The sequence below is a fragment of the Electrona antarctica genome (assembly GCF_951216825.1).
Source record: "Electrona antarctica genome assembly, chromosome: 3".
NCBI lineage: Eukaryota > Metazoa > Chordata > Actinopteri > Myctophiformes > Myctophidae > Electrona > Electrona antarctica.
The window spans coordinates 33545681-33569093 of record NC_136808.1 but is presented as its reverse complement, the minus strand read 5'-3'; the positions used below and the strand labels follow the sequence as shown (position 1 = coordinate 33569093).

The window sequence follows — 23413 nt, the reverse complement described above, 5'->3', positions numbered from 1 at the left end:
TCATACTTGGTTGCATGCTGAAATTAGCCTGCAACGTGTTGTGAGCTTGTAGATCTGCTATTTTCAGAGAGCAACACCAGAGCGCGACCAAACCGTGCCGTGTCTTTTAGTTCCACTGGATCCCTCCCTACAATTTTAGTCTAGTTGTTATAGTTTCATTTAGTTTTTTGAGCAGATCCTCTGCTCATATTTTCTGAAAAGTGGAAGTGAGAAACCTGCAGCCAGAACCACTTTGCATTTCATGGTAAACCACCTTCATCGTTGGGGGTATTTCACTTTCAGAAAACAAATATAACGCACATCCTCCATCATTTGGTGCTGAGCCAAACTGTAACAGAAAATGTAACCAAAAATATTTATTAGCGACACAGCAGCAAAATCTTAAATTAAATTACTCTTTTTTATAAACGTTTTGTGTTTCCCTCCAGACTGTGGTTTAAGTTGCTTATTTAGATTTTTTTTAATGTATTTTTTACTTAAAAAAATAAAGTTAAATGATGGTCCCGTTCATGCATTAGAAGGACAATGGCTGGGTTTCCCAAAGAAATTTTGTGTTGCACGTACAGTAGCTTGAACACACCCCTCTAGGCCGCACACAGAAGCTTTTGTGCGGCCTAATTGGCTGCATGGCAGCCAATCAGACACCATGTCCTTTTTTTGGGAAACACTGTCAAACACAACAACATAGAAATAGACAACCTAGACTAGAGCACAGCCATACCTGTCCTGATTGCGCATGTGGCAGTAGTAAAACCATTAGCAGAGAAATGTGTGATGTGAGTGGTGACTTTCTTCATCTCATTTAACCCATTTTGGGCGGGAACCCCTTTTGGTGTTAGCATTATGTTATGCTTTAGCTATTGAAAAATAGCAGATCTACAAGCTCATAGCGCGCCACCGAGTGGCGCGCTACGAGCTTGTAGGTCTGCTATTTTTGAAAAATCAAAGAACCACTGACATAGAAACATAGATTTTTCAGAAAACTGTCAGGATTTAGAAGACATTTATAGAATCGTTCCCAGGTCAACATGGGTTAAATATAAAAACTTTGAAATTAAACATGTTTAGGCCTACTTCAGCATCAAAGAAATTAAATTAAATTGGTAAATGTAGCCCTATATGAAAACACTACTGTCCCATTGTGCAAGTGAATTAAATGGAATGACATTCGATTGTGGGTTAATAAATATAGGCCTATACAATGAGGTTAAATGGGAGGCTATTGTGCAGTCAAAGTTACCAATACAAGCTAGTTAATTCAGCATTATTTTATTGACCGGTCAGGCCGGTATGGTAGGCCTCAGGCCTACCAATATAGTCCTCAGGCCTACCAATATAGGCCTCAGGCCTACCATACCAGGCCTCAGGCCTACCAATATAGTCCTCAGGCCTACCAATATAGGCCTCAGGCCTACCAATATAGTCCTCAGGCCTACCAATATAGTCCTCAGGCCTACCAATATAGGCCTCAGGCCTACCATACCAGGCCTCAGGCCTACCAATATAGTCCTCAGGCCTACCAATATAGGCCTCAGGCCTACCATACCAAGCCTCAGGCCTACCATTGCGTGGCACATCTATGCACGGAATATATATGTTCACAATGAAAGGGGGTGTTGTTGAGAAGAACCACACGCCCACTCACTATGCATATTTCCTTTGGGAAACCCAGCCATAGTCGGTCACCAGAAGCAGGAAAGTGTTTTAAACAAGGTTAAAATATCAAATATCTAAACATTGAAACTAAGCCATAGCAAAGCCAAGGTGAATCATCAACTTCTTTCATTATATGAATGGCGAGGCCAGAGTAGTGAGAAGTCCAACGGATGCCAAGGTGTTAGAATGTTTCCCTTAACTGCCTAACTGTACGACTTGTAGAATACAGCAGGAAGCACCTGATGACACCACAGGATGCACCTGATAATGGCACAGGAAGCGAGTACTGGTTTTGCCATGAGTTTGCATCAAATGGTCACGGCCCTCACGGCTTGGGAGCTTGACAACCACACTTAGACTGGTAATTTTTCTTATGGTTATGGTGATCCGACCAGTCTTAACAGGTCACTAATAAGATATGACGAAATATGAATTATTTTGTGTTGCTTGAGATGATGACATCATAACATAGCTGTTGTTGTTTCGATGAATTGAGTACAAAGGACCCCAATGGAAAAGCCATTCCAGGCTTTCTTGGGTTCAAATCCTCATAGCAGACCTTGTATTGAACTGTACTTTCCTGTGCTTCTTTCTGCAAACGACTAATTAAGTATTCAATCAATCAATCAATAGCTTGTGTTTTATAAATGAGCTTCCATTTCATATTTCATAGGACTGGCTATGACTACCATGTTGTTGCCTTTGAGCAGTGATCTACAGTGCATTTTGCTCTACTTTACGATGCGATACAACAGACCATTTGACTCAAACTTGTAGCGAAATCAGTCCTCGCCCACAGGAAGCACCTGACTATATAGGAAACACCTGCAGGATTCAGAAGCAGGAAAAGGAAAGGGTTTTGGAGAAACGGTGACTGAACATTAGAGCTTGTGAAGTATACAGATACTTGGATGAACTCACATTTTAATGGATCACAAAGTTTACTTGAGGTGGCGTCGTGGCCAGTACTCATTTGGACACGCGGTACCATGGCGTCCCGCCGGCCATTTCAGCAGAGCACATGTGGAACTTTGTTCCAAAAGTAAAAATCAGGTATGTGACCCTGTGTCGTTTGAAATGACTGAAATTACAGGAAGAAATTGTGCTATTTGGGGATTTAAAAAAAATATTATTATAATTAAAAACTAAATTTAGATAGATAGAAACAAAAAATAAAGGTGAGAGATGTTTGCTGTTTATGTGACCCATACAAATGTGTCTGTGACGTGACCCACAAGTGGGTCCCGACCCATTGTTTGGGAACCAGTGCTCTGCAATCTACATGCATTTCCGGATATTTCAAGATGGTGGATTCAAAACGAGTCTGTATAGAAACCAATGGGTGACCGCTCCCTTCATCCATTATTTCTTACAGTGTACGTGCAGAGCAGAGATGCTTCTTGTGGTTTAGACTTTGTGAAAGGACTTTCACGTCGGACACAACCACACACACACACACACACACACACACACACACACACACACACACACACACACACACACACACACACACACACACACACACACACACACACACACACACACACACACACACACACACCATCCATGCAGTACTAATACAATAGCACTCCTCCCAATAGAATCATATTCTACCAATCACATTGTGGTAAACTAATCATATTGTGATGTGATTTTCCTTTCAATGGAGCGCAGAGGAGGAGGAGCCTGGAGGCTCAATAAACTGTCTGAACCTATTAGACTGATCAGAACAGAAGCCAGGGATGGGTCACTGTCCAATGAGAGCCTGTCGAGGCTAGTTTGTGCTTTAGCTTCTGATTCTGAAGCAGAATGTAGACTGTGTCGCGTTTTGGCTCGACCCTCAGTGCTGTCTGACAAGTAGTGAATATGTGTTATGCATGCAGAGAACCACAAGGCTCCCAGTTCGATCCCGGCCGTGCTCCCCCAGAGTTAGTGTCTTAAGTGTCCTTGAGCAAGACGCTGAACCTGCTCATGATGACCAGGTTGGTGTCTTGCATGGTTTCCTCCACCATCGGTGTAAACGTATGTGAATGTAATGCACAATCTATGTAAAGCGCTTTGGATAAAAGCGCTAAATAAATCCACCATTTACAAGAGCGAGAGAGAGAGAGGCGGGGAGGAAAGAAAACGTGCGCGCATATATATAAAATAGTGATGTAATGTTGAGGGCAAACAGCCAATCGGACGACCCCAGTTTCGAAGTGGTTTCAGGCCGTATGTGTGTGTGTGTGTGTGTGTGTGGGAGGGGGGCGGAGGAGGGGGGCAACAGACGCAATTAAGGAAATGGAGGCCTGTCATGGCTGCTCGCCAAGACATCGATTTATTAATTAAACCTTGTAGTGAGCTGGGTGTGGCTGTGTGTGTGTTTGTGTGTGTGTGTGTGTGTGAGAGAGGGGGGTAGACAGGGTCAGGGGCGTGGCAGAGTGTGTGTGTGTGTGTGTGTGTGGGGGGGGGGGGGGGTAGTTAGTGGTCCTAAATCTGATTAGGTGTGGGGGATGACATTACCCAGAATACCCTGGCTGGGTCTCACTGCTAAGAGACACACACACACACACACACACACACACACACACACACACACACACACACGCACACGTACGCACAGAGACACAGACAGAGAGAGGGGAGTGGTCAGAGGGAGGGGCGAGGAACGGAGTGAGGGAGGAACCAGTGGTGCAAATGCACCATTTGTAAAGTAACTAAGTACATTTACTCAATTACTGAACTTAAGAATTTACTTTTACTTTTACTGGAGTCCGTTTTTTGATAACTTTATACTTTATACTTTAAAGCCCTGTCCAATCCAGACCAACGCAACGCAACCAGACTGATTTAAAGACCGTCGCCCAAAGACAACAAAACAAAACGCCGCCATTCATTTTAGTTGAATATATCAACTGTAGATTTAGTCGACCAAAATCTTATATATAGTATTTAGTCAACTAAACACTACATTCCAGATGACTAAAATATGACACATAATTGCCTAATTTGAAAAGTATTCAAAAGACTGACTAAAACTAAATCAAAATTTGCTGTCTAAAATAAACACTGGGCGAGGCATGATATTTGTAGCTCCAGACTCCAGAGCCCCGACATGGCCCCCCAGCAGACCCACCGCCTTTTAAGCCCCATTCTGGGCGGGAACCCCTTTTGGTGTTAGCATCATGTTATGCTTTAGCTATTGAAAAATAGCAGATCTACAAGCTCGTAGCGCGGCACCGAGTGGCGCGCTACGAGCTTGTAGGTCTGCTATTTTTTGAAAAATCGAAGAACGACTGACATAGAAACATAGCTTTTTCAGAAAACTGTCAGGATTTAGAAGACATTTGTAGAATCTGATCTCAGGTCCCATTCACACGTCCTTGTACGACGGTGTCGCGCACAGAAAATAGACGATCTACACGCTCTCAGCGTTGAAATTGCCACATCATCTCATTGCCACATCAGCTCACAACGTTCAAACGTTGTGAGCTTTGTAGATTGCCTATTTCCGGCGCGTGATACCCGCTGCGTAACTAAGTATAAATCAGGACCTAATGGGTCCAATTTGTCAACCCACACACACACTACAGTCCAGACTATTGCTATAAATAACACCTTGTTCTTCAGTCCTGTGTGTGTGTGTGTGTGTGTGTGTGTGTGTGTGTGTGTGTGTGTGTGTGTGTGTGTGTGTGTGTGTGTGTGTGTGTGTGTGTGTGTGTGTGTGTGTGTGTGTGTGTGTGTGTGTGTGTGTGTGTGTGTGTGTGTGTGTGTGTGTGTGTGTGTGTGTGTGTGTGTGTGTGTGTGTGTGTGTGTGTGTGTGTGTGTGTGTGTGTACAAGTCCTTCCTTCCTAGATGTTCTCTTTGTTCTTCCTGCAAACCAATCTCCATTAATCACGTCACATGTGAAAGTTTTTAGTGCCAGGCCGCCACCAAACAAGATTTGTGTTGCTAAAATGTTCACGAATTGAAAAGATTATAATTTATCTTAACACACTAAGACTTGAGACGGATTCTACAAATGCCTTCAAAATAATTTCTTCTATATCAGTTGTTCTCAAACTTTTTCATGCCAAGGACCCCCCATTAAACCCATTTAAAACTCACTGTCGGTTAGATAGCAGAACTACAAGCCAGGCTCAGCTTTTTCTATTTCAAAGAGCCAATGGATACACAGGTTAAAGTTATTTTATGCTGCATTAACTCATTTTAGCTGGGGACCCTGTGTGGGTCCCCAGACCACACTTTGAGTGTATAATACTGAAAATGGAAGTAAAAGTACTTAAGTAGCTGCAATTGAGAAAATGTACTTTGCACCACTGCTGTGCGTGCATGCGTGGGTGCGTGTGTAACATGACATGGTTGATTTGGGCATGCAGTACATTTTGGTAAACAACCTGCTGCCTCCTGATGGCGGTGCAGCGCCACTGCAGCTACTTGGTCCCAGTGTGGAATGTAGTCAGTCCATTACAATTTAGGGATTTAGCAGACACTCTCTTACAGTAAGCAAGAACAACACATGGTAATATTACATTAATTACATATAGTCATCAAGAAGTCAATATTACACATTGCAGAAGTTATGAACTAATGTTCATCACAACCACACTACGAATCAGCAGCAGTGTTAGGAGAGCAGACTTATGCACATATCACAATCATTGCCCAAATATGACTATAGACAATTATGTTATGAGGATAACAAAATCATTAATGTACTCTGTCTCTCTCTCTGTCTGTCTGTCTGTCTCTCTATCTGTCTCTCTGCCTGTCTGTGTGTCCAGGTGTGCACATCCTCATAGCGGTCGGTGCTGTGATGATGGTTGTGGGGTTCCTGGGTTGCTACGGGGCTATTCAGGAGTCTCAGTGTCTGCTGGGAACGGTGAGTACATCACACACACACAATGACTAAGAAGGGTTGTCCGCACACCGTGTATTTTATTTTACTTGTATGTTTATTTAACAGGGACAATACAAAAAACAAGTATCAAGTTGTAAAAACATGAACCCGTTGCAATGTATATGGGTTTGTAGGGTTGAAACTTTGTTTATCTAATACAAGTTTCCTGGGAGCAGATACACGAGTGTTCGGACAACCCTTCTTTCTGATTTCTGTATGATTATTTATTTTTGTTCAGCACCTGTAGAGTTTTCTGAGATGTGCGTGCTTCCATTTGGACCCCGTCACCCACACACAAGCCATTGAAAATAACCCAAAAAAGCCAGATCTGCAAGCCTGTTTTTTTTTGTGTGTGAAATCTTGTTAGTGTGGTTGCCCTAACAGGGCAACCAGACTATTGTTATTGATCATTTGGATACTTTGACGCACTACTCCTCCCACAGTTTTTGCCGCACACACTCAAGCCATATGTCAAATCGACCGGCTTCATCGGGAATCGTGTGCTTGTATTTTGCTAAGAGATCCGTTGTATAGTTTAATTGATGATTAATTAATTAGTTCTCCATAGACTTATAATGGGGAAGCCCACTTTATGTTTTGGCTTATAACTCTTGAACCATAGGTTGTACAATCAATCATCATTGTTGCCCTGGATTCCTTGGGTCATGACGCATCTCCCCATATAGGCCACGCCCATTTGTGTTAGGATAGATTTTCCGCCATTTTGAAATTTCTTCAAAACACACTTTTATTTTCTGATTCTACAGATTTTGTCCGAATCTCACAGAAATCGGTACACATGATCTCTGGACCTATCGGACTGCGTTTCAATTTTTTTCAGATTTTTTGATTTTTTTTTGTCCGTATCGTTCGGCCTTAATCGTCGTCAGAAGTTAGTGGGAGGGGCCTATTTTACAAAAAATGCCTAAAATCAAGAAACGGAATGTCCAGATGTCGCGGGTGGTTTAATCAACCAAAAGCCAAAAGCGATTCCATTTTCATCCATAGGGGGCGCCGCAAATGCGAAAAATTTAACCGTTTCTTGCAGAAACATGATTTTGCGTTTTTCCCTATAACTCTTGAACCGTAAGTCGTAAAATCTAAATTTCTTTTTCCATGGATTCCTTGGGTCATGATGCATTTCCACATATAGGCCACGCCCATTTTCGACCTGGAAAAAAATCCTGCAAATTTGAATTTTCTCCAAAACACACTTTTGGCTCCTCCTCCTACAGATTTTGTCCAAATCTCACGGCACACATGATCTCCGGACCCATCCAATTAAAATACCAACTGCAGAATTTTGGTACTGCGTATCGTTCGGCCGTAATCGTCGTCCGAAGATAGTAGGAGGGGCCTATTTTACAAAAAATGACATAAATCACGAACGGAATGTCCAATCCATCCCACATTTTAATCGCATGTCGCGGGTGGTTCAATCAACCAAGTTCCAAAAGCAATTCCATTTCCATCCATAGGGGGCGCCGCAAATGCGAGAAATGTAACCGTTTGTCGCAAAAACATGATTTTTGGGGGATAAAACCCCTCCGAATTACTTATGCATGATCGCAGGGGTGACGCGACATTGTAATTGGCTGGAAATATCAGTGGGAGGGGCATATGTAAGCCACTGCGGCAACCACACTTTGCATTTTTTTTTAAAATTGCGACCTTTCTAGTTTCACAAATGTTTTTGCAACCCATTTTTTCACCCAGTGTCAATTCGCTTGGGGTCTGTGTGTGTACGTGAGTTACGTGACTCAACAGTGACACCTTAGGTCACTGTGCAGTATTTCCGTACTCAAGCGGACAGACATAGGGACCCCTGTTCTCAAAGTGAGGTTAAGGGACCCTCAGGGTTCCTTGAGGGGGTCTGTGAGAGTGTACAAATGGAACCAAATGGACCCTTACAGGTCTGTGACTCTGAGAGTGTACAAATGGAACAAAATGTACCCTTACAGGTCTGTAACTTGCAACCAAATGGACCCATATGAGTCCGTAACTCTTGAGAGTGTACAAATGGAACCCAATGGACACTTATGGGTCCATTAGGTTCCATCTGTACTCTCTCAGAGTAATGGAGGTGGTAGGTTGAAAATGAACCGGTTTAAGAACCACAACGTGTAGACTTTACATGCTCTGTTGCTTCTGTATCGAACTCAACATGTTTTGTCTCTCTGCAGTTCTTTGCCTGTCTGGTCATCCTGTTTGCCTGTGAGGTCGCCGCTGGAATCTGGGGATTCATGCACAGAGATACTGTAAGGACACGCACGCTGGTGCTGCCAACGAATATTCCATATTCTAAAGAATATTAATTGGAAATAAAGAATAACTGAATATACAAAATTAAGGTTCGAATATATATAATAATAATAAAAATGCTGTGCGAGTTCTCGCGAGACTCTGGGCCACGTAACGCGAGATCACAGAACCCTCAGTCAGAGACAGAAGGCAGGAGAAGTCTCCCCTAAGCTTTACTTAATACGACGGTGCCGTGTGTAACTGTAAACGAGAGCCGAGTTAAAGGTCCACAAGGCGTCGTTGATGCAACACTTTGTGAGCTTGTAGATTAGTTATATTTGCCATGTGACACCGGCCTACAATGAAGAATAAATCGGCTGCCTCGCACCGCTCTGCACAGACTTCACACTGACCACAGCGACACAATTGGTGCACCGCCACCCACACACAGTTGCCTCCGGACTCGAAGCCTTGGAGTCGCTAGGCTTTTGACTTTAACTTGCTCGGTATTCCAAAGCACACACGTTTAATCACACAAGGTTAACAGGTCAAGCTGAAACGGTGATTCATCTGGTCGTGAAGGCACTCAAGGCAGACAGTTTACAGTGAGACTCGCCGACCGACAACGCAATGTAAAAACAATGCATGGATTCTTGACTCTCGCGTTAAAGCTCCCTCTGTGACACATTTATCTTGTAGCCTACCGTAATTTGATTTAAACCAAAACAAATGCATTGCTTATTATTTCCCGTAGGACTGGCACATATAGAGAAAGAAAGAGAAAGCTTTACTGCATATTAGGCTGCAATATGTGATATTTGATAAATTCACACACACACACACACACACACACACACACACACACACACACACACACACACACACACACACACACACACACACACACACACACACACACTAAACATGTTATTGTGCATTCAACAGGTATCCAAGGAGATGACCACCTACTATGATGCCATCTATGACAAGGTGAAGACAGAACTTGACCCTGACAAGAAGCAGGCTGCTGCCGGAGTGTTGAAGGTCTTCCACGAAACGGTGAGAATGAAAAGTAATGATGCGTAGATACGTTGCGATGTTATTTCAGGCAGCATATTGTACTTGAGGGGTTAATACGCTGCATTATGTGGGTGTATACAGTGTTATGCAAAACCCATACGTCATACACTGATGTGGCAATCAGCTGACCTGGGTCAGCTGGGTATTTAAGGTCACCTTAGTTTGCATTCTTTCTGCGTTCCTTCTGCATATGGGTTCCAGGTTGTTGTTTGCTGTTTAGTTCTGTTCCTCATGGGGGGGTTGTTATTGTATATATATCCCTGCTCTTAATGTTTAATGATGACTGTCTAATTGTGCTGAGCAGGGAGAACAATTTAGCAGAGCCGGACGCCAAGATGAAATATTATTTTGCTTACAATAAGCAACTTTTACTTTTGAAGTTGTTTATTTTTTTTTGGGGGGGGGGGGGGGGTAGTTGCAAGTGTAGTTTGTTTCTTACACAAAGGTAAAGCTTAGCCAAGCACAAATCCCTGTCACAAACACGCTCTCAACCAATATTTTTTGTTGCGTTTCAGCTGAACTGCTGTGGGAAGGGAGTGGGGACATCCATTCTGGACAAGTTCACAGACACACTGGGAGTGACCAACCTCTGTCCCCAGTCACAGAGCCTCAATGTGGTAAGAAATAATTTATTATTTAAATTACGTTACGCATTTTCAAGATGTTCAAGTGTGTTCTGATCTTAAAAGAGCACTTTGCCCATTTTGAACCTTATCCTCATACCTCTGCTGTGGGGCAGAAACCAACTATGTCCAAAATATTAACTTTTCAGGAAATTAATAAAATCAAGTAATCAACACAATAATGCCTCATCAAAGTTGTTGACTTTATACATTGTCAGATGTCTTGAATGTGTCCTAATGTTATCACCACTTTAACCTTTAGGGTTAAGGTTTGACAGTTTAAGGATCCAATGGAGTTAGGAGGTTTAGTCAGAAGTGCTTTTTTAATACTTTTTATTGGTTTAATATTTGTAAAACCCACACACAGATGTAAAGGGTGTTCAATAGCACAGATTTATTAAAGAAAATAAAAAGGTTGAAAAACGGAGATAGCTGTTTTTTGCCCCACATGCTCATTATAAGATGATACCATTTCTGTCTACTGACTCTGTGACTCTCCTCTCCTCCTCTCTCCATCATGGTAGAATTGTCATTCCAGGATCGAGGAGCTGTTTTCCACTAAGATTTATCTGATCGGTATTGCCGCCCTTGTAGTTGCTGTCATCATGGTGAGTACAGGTTTAGAGTAATAGATTACATACATTACATTACATTCTCCGTACGTAGGCATATCTGTGTTGTAATATCTTGTGTTAAAGTATAAACACTAAGGTTACCGAATATATTGGCAATCTGAGTCCTATTATTTGTATTATTTATTTTTGGGTGGGCCGATATTTGTGATTTTATTTTCCAAATGTAACCGGCTGCCTCGTCGGTACCATGACCATTTCTGTGTTGTCAATGCTATTGTATCCTACTGACTCATGCACCTGCCAGTGAGGAGCCCCTACTGGGAGGACATAGAGCCTTTGTCTTACTCCATTGCCAATTATCACCCATTATCATGGGTGCTATGCTTTCTCAGTGGGTGCTAGGGCCCTGCAGCACCCATGGAATGGGTTCCTATGTTCCATGGTATTCCACTGAGGAGTAGTGTTGTCGGTCATGGTGAACGAAACCGACCCGGTCACTTCCGTGAACGATCCGTTCATTTGCAAATGCGAGGACGGGGATTCGCCGGCTGCTCTTCTCATTCAGCCTGGAGGGCGAGCACGTGCTCCCACGTCTATGACTGCATGACCGAGAGAAGAACGAAATGCATGTGTCGTTCTTCGTTCAAAGTGCTGTGACTGGTGACTGAGAGACGGACTACGAAATGCATCGTTCTTCCCTCACTCTCTGAACGAAGTGCTGCGTCACCAACCGACCGGTCTGCCAGCCAACGAGTGTGAACGAATGTCCGACTTGGGTAAAGTTGGGTCTGGCGAGTCTAATAATGTATGACTGACTGACTGACTGTAGCCCTCTGGTTGCAACATGTACAGTGCAAAATAACGTCATGATGATTAGCGTTTAGAAACATTAAACAATAAAGTGGAATAAGAGTGACTGGTTATCTAAAATTCTAAATAGCTATCTTCTGTTTAAAGGCACCACTATTATGGGGATATTGTATCACTTCCATATCAATGGAAAATAAACACAGGCTAATATGGAATTGAATTAATAGCATAGACTTAATAATACTATAATTAGTTAGTATAGAGTAAATTGGTATAAAGGGAATGGATGATAATATTAATCGATGATAATATTTTGATGATGTTACATCGAAAATCTATTTTATTTGTGGATATAAATTATATATTAATTTCCCCTCCTATCTTAATTTTACCAATACCAACATTGTTCATGTGGAATAGTCTGTTTATGCTTATTTAAATTGTGATCACCGATCACAATTTTTTGATGGTCTCGGACAGACAGGGGACATAACCCTGAAGTTGTGCCCGAGGAGAAGGCATCTAGATGGGATACAATGGTTGGTGACAGGGAGGGAGTGACTGAGAAGTGAGGACAGCACAGATCGTCTGACTCTGCCATAACGCAACAGTTACCCTTAAAAAAACACACCCAGGAAGAGTAGCTGCTGTGACTCATAGTAAGCTAATGGGGATCTAATAAATAGATCAAATCAAAAATCAACTCAGTTGTAACTAAGATATTCGACAAATTCATAATTTATTGCCGTATTTAGCCATTACGACCGCAAATGTCCAATGCTAACTGACTGTGCTAGTCTAGTAGTGTACAAGCAGCAGGCTCCCATCCATTCCCAGGGAATATCCCATAGCCTGAAATGACGGTCAGCCTGGCTATCGGCCAATAGAGTTCTCTCAAGGTACGTCACATGGCGTTCCACTGTTTATGGAACGTGAACGATTGAATGACTGGCTTGCTGTGCAGGGGAGATCCTATCGCTTACGGGAGTAACCAAACGACCGAAATCGAGAAAAGACCGAGATCTTTTTACTGAACGACTGAACGATGACCCAGTTTACTGAAATTAACGAAAGTTCCCATCACTACTGAGGAGCGAGGATTAGATGGATGTAGATTGGGCACTCGGGTGGCGCAATGGTAAATTAACTGCCCACCACCATGGAGGTCGTGGGTTCAAATTCACCGTGGTGCATCCATCTGGCTTTGTCTGGTGTCCACATCAACACAACTGGCCCGTGTTTGGGGGAGGGAAGACAGGCGGGGAGGGTGGGGCGGGAGGAGTAGGACGAAGGCTCTGCACCTTCCCGGTGGGGGCTCCTAGGATACAACAGCATTGACAACACAGCAATGAATGTGGAGAGGAATAAATTGGCAAAACGACCTAAATTGTGGAGAAAAAAAAGAAAAGAAAGATGGATCATCATCTCTCTCTCTCTCTCTCTCTCTCTCTCTCTCTCTCAGATCTTCGAGATGATCTTCAGCATGGTGCTGTGCTGTGGGATCCGCAACAGCCCTGTCTACTAAAACACCACCAGGGGGCGATCTCTGCCCAGGACACCAATGACAGGACAACCTCTTCTCTTCTCTTCTCTTCTCTTCTCTTCTCTTCTCTTCTCTTCTCTTCTCTTCTCTTCTCTTCTCTTCTCTTTTTTTATACAACTCAGTCATATCTCAATCTCATACATCCCTGTTTGCCAGATTTAGTCTCTCAAATTTTGAGAAGAAAGTTATCTTTTTTTTGTATTTGTTCTTCCATAGAACGTTTTGTTTAACACTGTGGACCTTTATAGCTAGTCCTGATGCTGTTCTGTTATTTGACACACACACACACACACACACACACACACACACACACACACACACACACACACACACACACACACACACACACACACACACACACACCTTTTAGCGTTTATTTCTTACGTTTACGGTTTCTTTTTGCTGAAGTCCATACAGTTTTAATCTTTTGTATGATTATTTTTGTTTGTTTAGTTTTTTCTCACTGTATTATGTATATAAATACAATACCTGTATATAAATATATATATTAGCAGTGCTTAATGAAGCATGGATGTGGCATTTGCATCTCACCTCTATTTCTCCGCCCGCCGCTTGTTTGCCTTTGCCTTTATCGGACAGAACTGACCACTAGAGGGCCCTAGAGGACAGGCGTGTCAGAGGAAGAGCGTAGATGTTGTGTTAAAGATGTGGTGGTGGCCAGCCTGCTCCAAGGAGACTAACAGTTCAATAACATGCTCCTTTCTGACGTACGGACGGTCAGTCAGAACATCTGGGGTGCAGGTGTGTCCGGAAAAAATCTTGTCAGAAGTTCTGAATGGCGTCAATTCGCATTTATCACTTCCCTTTACAACAAAAAAGGAAGAAGAAAAATCTGAAAGATGTCAGAAGGAGCATGTATTGTGCTTAACTTTGGTGCTTCTGGGATTTGTAGTTTTTTATATATATATCTGACCATGTAATTGACTACATTAACCCCTAACGTCCCTATTCTGAGCATGTCACCATAGCCCAACAGCAAAGAGATAGGTGTAGAGAGAGATGGGGGGGGGAAAGGAAGGGTACAAGTACAGACCCCTTTGGGAACCCCGGTAATGAAGTATAGTGGTTAAACTGCCATGTATGTGGCCTGCTGACCCCAAGTCACTGTTGACGTGAGCAGGACACCAGGCGAATGTAGAAAATGTTTCTCTGTTGTTTTTTTAAGGATATTAAAGCAGCTGCACTATATATAGGGGGCACCCCCGATAACTAGGTTTGGGAGCAACTTGCGCATGACGACACGATGGAGACCTATTTCGGAGCACTGTCAGTCTTAGATAAGCCATAGGAAGGTGAACGCATTAACGCCTTATACAGTATATATATATAGTACCGTTCTGTTGGTTCAGAAGCATCTTACACAGTATTATCATTCTGTTCGTTCAGGAACATTTCGACACCTCCAAGGAAAACGTTGGAAGCGCAGAGAGATGAGAGCGATTAGGACAGTGGTTCTCATACTGGGGTCCGGAGACACCCCCCCCCCAGGGGTCCTTAAGAAGTTACGAGACTGTAACTCTCAGAGTTAGGATTTTATAGTAAAGATCGGGGGGTCCCGGAGATAGAAAAAGTCTGTGGGCCTAATCCATTTCTAACTGGGGTTTTAGGAGGCACGACGTCGCAGAAGGAGCCAAAGATTTGATCGTTTGTACAGTTTTGTTTTTTACCGGGGTGTTACATGCACATTTGTTCCTTCGTGGAGATTCCTTGTCCCCTCCTTGTCTGTCCATGTGTGGCGGAATCGACCTGTTGTCTGTCACTGCCTGAGAGAATTGTCCCAAATTATCGCCCATAGACTACAAGCCTTTTTTGTTTGTTTTATGTCCTGGGTCTTTGTGTTTTCAAAATGTCCAGGTGAAAGGAGTCTGCTGGGTTTTAGGTTGTTCTGAATCTGGTTCTGATTCTCGTTCTGCCCTTTTCGTCTCGTTCTGCTCTTTTGTCCGTTCCAGTCCGGGCCAGTTCATGGTTCTGTCCGTTCACACGTATTCCTACTATTATTGGATCTTTGTACTAACCCTTTTATCGTGGTCATGGTTTATATGGTTGCTGTCCGGCCACAAACCTTCTTATCTCCATTTTGCTTGACACATAACAGCATCAAGGAAAAGTAGCAAAAATTATGTTTTGCTATTGTGGGGGAATTTGAACCCAGGAAAGTAACAGTTTTGGACATACAAGGTCTACACCCGACAGCGACAATATAACTTGAGCGCATATCTAACCCCCCCAAAAAACCTACCTTTGCCTCCAATTGTTTGTATCGTCTAAGTCAGCTTCCTGACTCTTGTTCCGCCCGTCTTTTTGTGCTACGCCGTTGTAGTCCAGTGCTACGACGTTGTAGTCCAGTGCTATGACATTGTAGTCCAGTGCTATGACATTGTAGTCCCGTGTGGAGGTGACAGTAGTGTTTATATGGCTGACTGCTGGATGAGGCCATCGGGGAGCTAAAAAACTACAAAGATGCCACATTATCCGTACTGTACAAAGCAACGAGAGCCACGGATGTGTTGAGTTTTGTGTGTGTTTGTGCATGAAAAGCAAAGGGTGCCTAGTGTCTGTTATATCTCTGGCTGGCTGGGTGCGTGTGCCTCCACTGCCACGATGCAGTGGCACGGTCTTCCCAACAGAGGGCGGGCGTGTCACACTGCCTTCAGCCCAACAGGCAGCATTTCATTTCTGACTTTTCCCTGTCAGCCCCGAGGCCCCTTGCTGTTACTCAGCTACACCACAGAGGGGAGCTGTTGTCACTGCCTTTTAATAACCAGTGGATATCACAGTCTGGGTGGGAGGGAGTTGTACACCATCTGTAGCCGTGGCAACTAGACTCATTCCTCCACCCACTCTAAACACTGCCTTGCCAAACGGTTGCTCTGTCTGTCTGACACGCACACACACACACGCACACGCACACACACACACACACACACACACACACACACACACTTGTATTACTATACTTGTGCGAAAGTCTACGTTTTATTTTTCTTTCTTTTTTTCCTTTTTTAACCTTAAATGCCAAAAATTGCCAAAAGTATAAATCGGCCATAACGCCAACCCTTAAACCTATAAATGTCTAATCCTAATCCCAACACCAACATGTATCTGTTCCTTAAATGTAAGCGTAAAGTAAAAAAAAATAATAATACATTTTCACAATATGTTGCTATATTGTGAAAATGTATTATTATTTTTTATGCACTTCTCTTATGAGGACCAGGAAACAACGTCTATTCATCGAAGTATAGAAATACAAGTATACACACACACACACACACACACACACACTTTGTACTCCTCGCACACCTCTGTACACACCCTCACACATGTCATCATGTCATCGTCCAACTAAAAACATTGTTGTCTTGTTAACACGTTATGCCTATAATATTAATACTGATAATGATGATGATGATCCAGACAAACAGAAAGTGTCTTGTTTGAAGTGTACAGCTGCAGTATTATAGTATTGTACTAATGATTGATGACCCCAACAGTGTATGAAACTAAAGACAATGTTATTAAGCCTTTTTATTCTCATTATGTTATGTGCGGTACGTCCTCCAGAGGGCACGTGGTTCTCAGTTTTACAGTGTACAAATGGAACCATTCCATTTGTACATGTACACTCATTATGCGAGGGGGTGTCCGTGTGCCCAACGTGTATTTAAACGGGTTGGGGGGGCTCCCCTGAAATGGTAAAAAGGTTTGAGAAGCACTGCCCTCTGAAGGTGTGAGGGAGGGGGAGGACTGCAGTTTGACTGACCGGCAGCAGAGACAGATGTCTGAGAGGTGGTCATCTCTAAAAGAGTGAAATTAAAATGAAGACGGTATTAAACTCAGTGGTGGAAGAAGTGTTCTGATTTTTGTTGTCAGTGAAAGTAGAAATAGTACAACATAAAATACTGCTAAACTGTTACTGTTGACATTGGCATCAAAGTGCCAAAAGTTAAAAGTATCTTGCGTGGGTTTTTTTTCCCCACACGTTTTCTAAATGTTGCCAAAATATTATGGCATAAGTGGTTAATGTATGTTTTTGTAATAATTATCTAAATATGCAAAGTTACTAAAGCTGTAAAATTGACTATACAATATTTGCCTCGGTTGTGTAGCTGCTCATGAGTACAATGGTAAAGTAAGTAAAGCTACTAGATTACAAGTACATAATTACTTTCCACCACTTGGACAGTGTTTTTCTCATTTTTTTTCTTATTAGTCACCTTGAGCAGAACGTTCAAATTATATAGCAGCCTGCTGCCGGTTCAAATCTGAGTCCTTTCTCCTCTTCTCGACTTTGGTTTGCCCAAGTACTAAGGGATTAAATGTATTTTACAAATACTCAACGTGTACTGGTTGTCTTTTCTTTGGCCCTTTTGTTGTTGCTTCAAACTGTTGATGTTTTTGAGGGGCGCTATCCCCTCCAATGCATGGCTTTTGAAGAGTATCATATGGCTGCCATAAGAGGATATTACAATATTGTTTAGAGCACTTATGACATAAACCGTTTGCCAGCCAAGTCTATGGACTTTGAGGATAATACAATGTTTTAGAGCACTTATGTCGTAATTCGTTTGCCAGACAAGTCTAGGGTCTTTAATGTTTGTTTAGTGCACTAAATGATGACGTAAGACGTCATGTGGCCGATATAAATACAGTGGGTGCCCCTAACTTCACACAAGTGCATGCTGAAATACAGATATCTGCAGGATACCAGGACCTTTACCATTGTGTGATACGATGTTCAGGCAAATATTGGGAAGAATTGGGACATTTACATTGTTTTGCATCACAATCTTTTAACCACTTAAACCATTATTGAACACATGAACATCTTTTTCAGTGGTGGAAGAAGTACTCACATTTGTTACTTAAGTGAAAGTATAAATACTACAATATAGAAATACTTTTAAGTAGAAGTCTGTAATCCAAAATGTACTTGAGTAAAAGTACAAAAGTATTGGTGTCAAGATGTACTTAAAGTACCAAAAGTAGGACTATACTCATTGTGAAGAATGTCCCATCTCAAGTTTTCAAATTCATAAAAAACCTTTGAAAATAGCAGATCTGCTCTTTTCAAATGGCCAAAATGTGTATAGGGCATAATCAAGATCTACAAAGTAACTAGTAGCCTAACTATCCATCCATCCATCCATCTTCAACCGCTTATCCGTAGTCGGGTCGCGGGAGCAACAGCTCCACCAGAGTGCTCCAGACTTCCCTCTCCACAGCAACATTAGTGACTTCCTCCTGGGGGATTCCGAGACGTTCCAAGGCCAGTGAGTCGATGTATTTCCTCCAACTGCGCCTTGGTCTGCCCCGGGGTCTCCTCCCAGTGGGACGTGCGTCGAGGACCTCCCTAGGGAGGCGCCCGCGAGGCATCCTAACCAGATGCCCGAACCACCTCAGCTGACTCCTTTCCAGGCGAAGGAGCAGCGGTTCTACTCCGAGTCTCTCTCGTGTGACTGAACTTCTCACCCTATCTCTAAGGGAGATGCCAGCCACCCGTCGAAGAAAACTCATTTCGGCCGCTTGTATTCGCGACCTTATTCTTTCGGTCATGACCCACACTTCATGACCATAGGTGAGAGTAGGAACGAAGATTGCTCGGTAGACAGAGAGCTTTGCCTTCTGGCTCAACTCTCTTTTCGTCACAACAGTGCGATACAGCGACTGCAATACCGCCCCTGCCGCTCCGATTCTCCGGCTGATCTCCTTCTCCGTCCTCCCCTCACTCGTGAACAAGACCCCGAGATACTTGAACTCCTTCACCTGGGGTAATGCCTCATTCCCTACCCGGACTGCACAAACCACCGGTTTCCTGCTGAGAACCATGGCCTCAGATTTGGAGACGGAGTAAAAGTACAATATTTGCCTCTGAAATGTAGTAATTTGACATACTCAAATAAAGTATACAAATACCTCAATTTTACTTAATAAGTACAGTACTTAAGTAAATGTACGTGTTACTTTCCACCGCGTGAATGCATACAGCAGGTAGGCATGCTGCCGTGTCTCTGATGTCAGAAGAATCATTGTGATGTCAGAAGAATCATTGTGATGTCAGAAGAATCATTGTGATGTCAGGCCAGCTCCATATTTGGAGTTATAGGGTTGATAAGGTCCACTTACTCCCCACCAATCTTGGCTGTTCTATACTCCATCTTGTCATGTTTGGGTGTGTGATTTCGCTTGTCCAGGGTGCATCTTCCCAGTGCAGTGGTTTTCATTTCAACCCTTTTCATATCAAGGACCATTATTTATTTGCCATTTGAGCCAAGGACCACCACCATTTCATGAGATTTAGCCTCAGACCCAAGACTATTTGGACAAGATTATTATCATTACATTATTATTCTACATTCTCTAAATGGGTCATGACCGAAAGAATAAGGTTGCGAATACAAGCGGCCGAAATGAGTTTTCTTCGACGACGGGTGGCTGGCATCTCCCTTAGAGATAGGGTGAGAAGTTCAGTCACACGAGAGAGACTCGGAGTAGAACCGCTGATCCTTCGCCTGGAAAGGAGCTAGCTTAGGTGGTTCGGGCATCTGGTTAGGATGCCTCTCGGGCGTCTCCCTAGGGAGGTCCTCGACGCACGTCCCACTGGGAGGAGACCCCGGGGCAGACCAAGGCGCAGTTGGAGGAAACACATCGACTCACTGGCCTTGGAACGTCTCGGAATCCCCCAGGAGGAAGTCACTAATGTTGCTCTGGAGAGGGAAGTCTGGAGCACTCTGGAGCTGTTGCCCCCGTGACCCGACTACGGATAAGCGGTTGAAGATGGATGGATGGATGGATTCTCTAAATGTGTGTAGACATGTACATTTACTAATGCATGTGTAACAATGATTTAACTCTTGAGAGCATAAAAGGGAACCAAATGGACCCATACGCCGGGTCCATTTGGTTTCCTTTTTCACTGTCAAGAATTGAAGATCTATAAGGGTCCATTTGGTTACGAACTCTTCCATCATTTTAGCTGGGGACCACATGGAACCCCCTCAAGGACCACTGGTTGAAAACGACTGTCCCAGTGTTATTTCACTGGTCCAGGGTGCATCCTCTCAGCCCCTCGACACGTTTTCAACCTAGAACTTATAATTTCTTTAATGGTGAAAAGCGCCGACCTACAAGCTCACAACATGTAACGTTGCAACGTGTTCTAGGTCATAAAGGTGTTATGTTCGGTCTGGGTTTTTTATGGCGTACCTCCATTTTCAAGGCTGATTCTTGTTTTAATTGAACATGAACTAAAAATCAAGCCAGGTTCTGGGTTTATCCTTCCTAGTTTAAAGAGTGGCATGAGCTGGACTCTAATTCTGCACCATCAGATGCTCCTGTCATTCAGGGAGTCATCCAGCAAGTCAGAAACATCTCATCCGTTGCTCACTCCTTCCTCCGTCACCTCTCTGTGGCCTTGTGTGCAAGTCTCACCCGTTTCTATAGTTGTGTGCCAGCCTCACGCGTTTCTATAGTTGTGTGCCAGCCTCACGCGTTTCTAGTTGTGTGCCAGTCTCACCCGTTCCTACTTGTGGGACAGTCTCACCCGTTCGTGCGGAGCTCCATTCAACCGATGATTGCTTCTCGGTGACTTGCTCCTCGAGGTATTCATCATCATCAGGGATGTCGTCGGCTTTCCCCTCTGTTATGATCACCGTCTGATGAGGTAGAAGACCCTCTGTTATGGTCACCGTCTGATGAGAAAGACCACCGGAGTCTCCTGGGACTCCTCCGGTGGCCACAGCCACCGCCACCAAGATGGCGTCCATGTGACGCACGTAGTCCAGGTGTCCCTTCACCACGGAGGACAGGTCCACGTTGACGACACGCCGCCCGTTGCCCGCGTCGACCGGCTGCAGCCCGGCGACGGACAGCCGCGCGGCCGAGCCTCGGTACAGGAACCCCAGGAGGCGGTCCCCGCCGCAGTAGCCGTTCACCATCCTACCCGCCACCACCCCGGACATCCTCTCCCACGCCTTTCCGGAGCCTTGGACGGGAGCGCCCAGCAGCACCGCGTCCTCCACCAGGCCTCGCTCGCCATTGTCTGCGAGCTCCTGCAGGCAGTAGTAGACGACCCTGGCTCCCAGGCCGAAGCCTACGAGGCTGACGGGACGCCTGCCCTGGCGCCTGCCCCGCAGGACATGGGCCAGGTGTTTACCCGCCTCGGCCGAGCGCGCAAGGCAGACGGACCAGGGGTTGTCAATGACACCGGCCACCGCCAGCACAGATGCCGGCCACGCCAGCGCCGTCACAACGCCCGCCAGCAGCGTGTACTTCAGGGCCTCCTGGGCCGCCATGCCGAACAGGCCCTCCAGCAGCGAAGTCATGGCCGAACCCAGGTCCCGGAGGAAGCGGGACTCCCACGCCAGGCAGTAGCGCTCGCCGCAGCCGTCTCCCAGGCTTCCCCACGGCGCCTGGAAAGAGTCGCATCCGCCACCGAGCCAGCCGCTCACCGCCACGGTGAGGTGAAGGTGCTTCCTGGATGAACTCAGGGGGAGGAACCGGAACTCCTCTATGGCTCCCACGCGGTTGTTCATCTTGTATCCTGTCAGTCCGGCGCCCGCCGCTCCGAACAGGGAAGTCATGACAGCGATGCCGGCAGCCGAGCCCAGGGCGGCGGCCGCCCCCGCTCCCAGCACAGCGGCCGCTCCCGCCGCCACCAGGGGCGCCGCCAGTCCGCCCGTCACTCCGATCGCGGCCCCTCCCCCCGCAGTGGCCAAGCCGACCAGGAGGTACCGCCGGAACCTTCGTCCTCTCTCCCTTTTCAGCCTCCGAGACGACTCCTCTTGGCTCTCCTCCTCGACCGCCTCCCGGCCGAGCTTATCTCCCAGGGTGTCCTCCAACTCCTCCAGTCGCTGAGGAGACACTCGCAGCAGACAGCAGACGTGACGGATCAGAACCCTGGCTCTGGCGTCGTACTGACCGTCCCGGACGGAGTAAGACACCAGGTCCTGTACGATCGGCGTCGCCCCGGCACCCAGCAGCAGCGGGTCGGCCTGGAGGATGGAGTGGAAGGTGTCAGAACCCTCAGAGCCCAGGCCCAACAGGAAGGCCGTCATGACGGGCATGATGGACCCGTCCAGGCCCAGCCAGCTCACCGCCAGGCCCTCCACATACCGTTCCACAAACGCTCTGTTTTCAGGCCCGCCAAACAGCCGACCCAAGGAAACGGCGCAAAGCGCAGCGTAGGCGAAGCGCCCCGGTTCCGACAGTTGTCTCCCAATCATCTGGCTGCCGGGCTGCAACGCTGACGACCCTCCTCCGTCTTCTGGAGTCAAGTTTCTTCCTGTGTGTGTCTCTTTTTCATCCATTGTTGTTGTGGTTTGTTGACTATTCTTCTGCACAACGTTGTTTGCAACTCCGTCATGGCGTGAAGTCTTCTGCTGCTGCTGTGGGACAGAGCTGTGCTCGAGGCTGTAGACCAAAAGTTTACTGATGCCTCAGCTGTTATTTAATGTAGGACGGTGCCGCTTGCCAAAAAGAACCGATCTCCTTGTTTGAACCTCATGGCCACGCCACGGTGACGTCACGCATGTTGTCACACAATACTTTGCAAAGTCTATATCTTTACTGCTGTGTTGTCATTGATGTCTCCCCCTGCAGGGACCAAATGTACACAAATACATTATATCATCCCTGTCGGGCAGAAACCTTCATAATTTAATGTTTTGTTGTAAATTAAACTTTTTCTTTTACTTTTTTTGGGGGGGAGGTAGACCCTCCTATGGCCAGCTTTCCGGGTTGTTGGTCTATGAGGTTAATTATGGAAATGTTTTGATTTCTTTGGAAACTTCCTGAAACTTTTGGGCCGCTACGCAAATCTCACACCTATACGTACGCCACACCGCCGATGATCCGTCCTATACGCCCATATATGGTCGTATCAGAGGCACCCATGAAACACGCACAAATCGGTGTTGGTCATCATCATCATCATAAATAAATCAATAAAACAACATATCCATTATTTGTCCATATATGGACA

At 45.0% G+C, this 23413-nt stretch overlaps 2 protein-coding genes across 2 annotated transcripts in view; one reads left to right on the top strand and one right to left on the bottom strand.

Annotated features, from left to right (window-relative positions):
* The window catches only part of LOC306920363 (CD81 protein-like), a 41838-nt gene extending 24072 nt beyond the window's left edge, over nt 1-17766 (top strand). Inside the window, exons 3-8 of the mRNA XM_079497101.1 lie at nt 6423-6520; nt 8722-8796; nt 9725-9838; nt 10375-10476; nt 11007-11090; nt 13330-17766. Coding sequence (XP_079353227.1) covers nt 6423-6520; nt 8722-8796; nt 9725-9838; nt 10375-10476; nt 11007-11090; nt 13330-13392 — 536 coding nt within the window. The 3' untranslated portion in view covers nt 13393-17766. The remainder of the gene's footprint in view (nt 1-6422; nt 6521-8721; nt 8797-9724; nt 9839-10374; nt 10477-11006; nt 11091-13329) is intronic.
* Nucleotides 17767-20897: 3131 nt separating this feature from the next.
* On the bottom strand, nt 20898-22739 carry LOC306919748 (transmembrane and coiled-coil domain-containing protein 4-like; the record flags this gene model as incomplete). Its single annotated transcript, XM_079496300.1, has 1 exon — nt 20898-22739. The coding sequence occupies one exon, from the start codon at nt 22737-22739 to the stop codon at nt 20898-20900; it is 1842 nt and encodes a 613-aa protein (XP_079352426.1).
* Between the last annotated feature and the right edge of the window lie 674 nt (nt 22740-23413).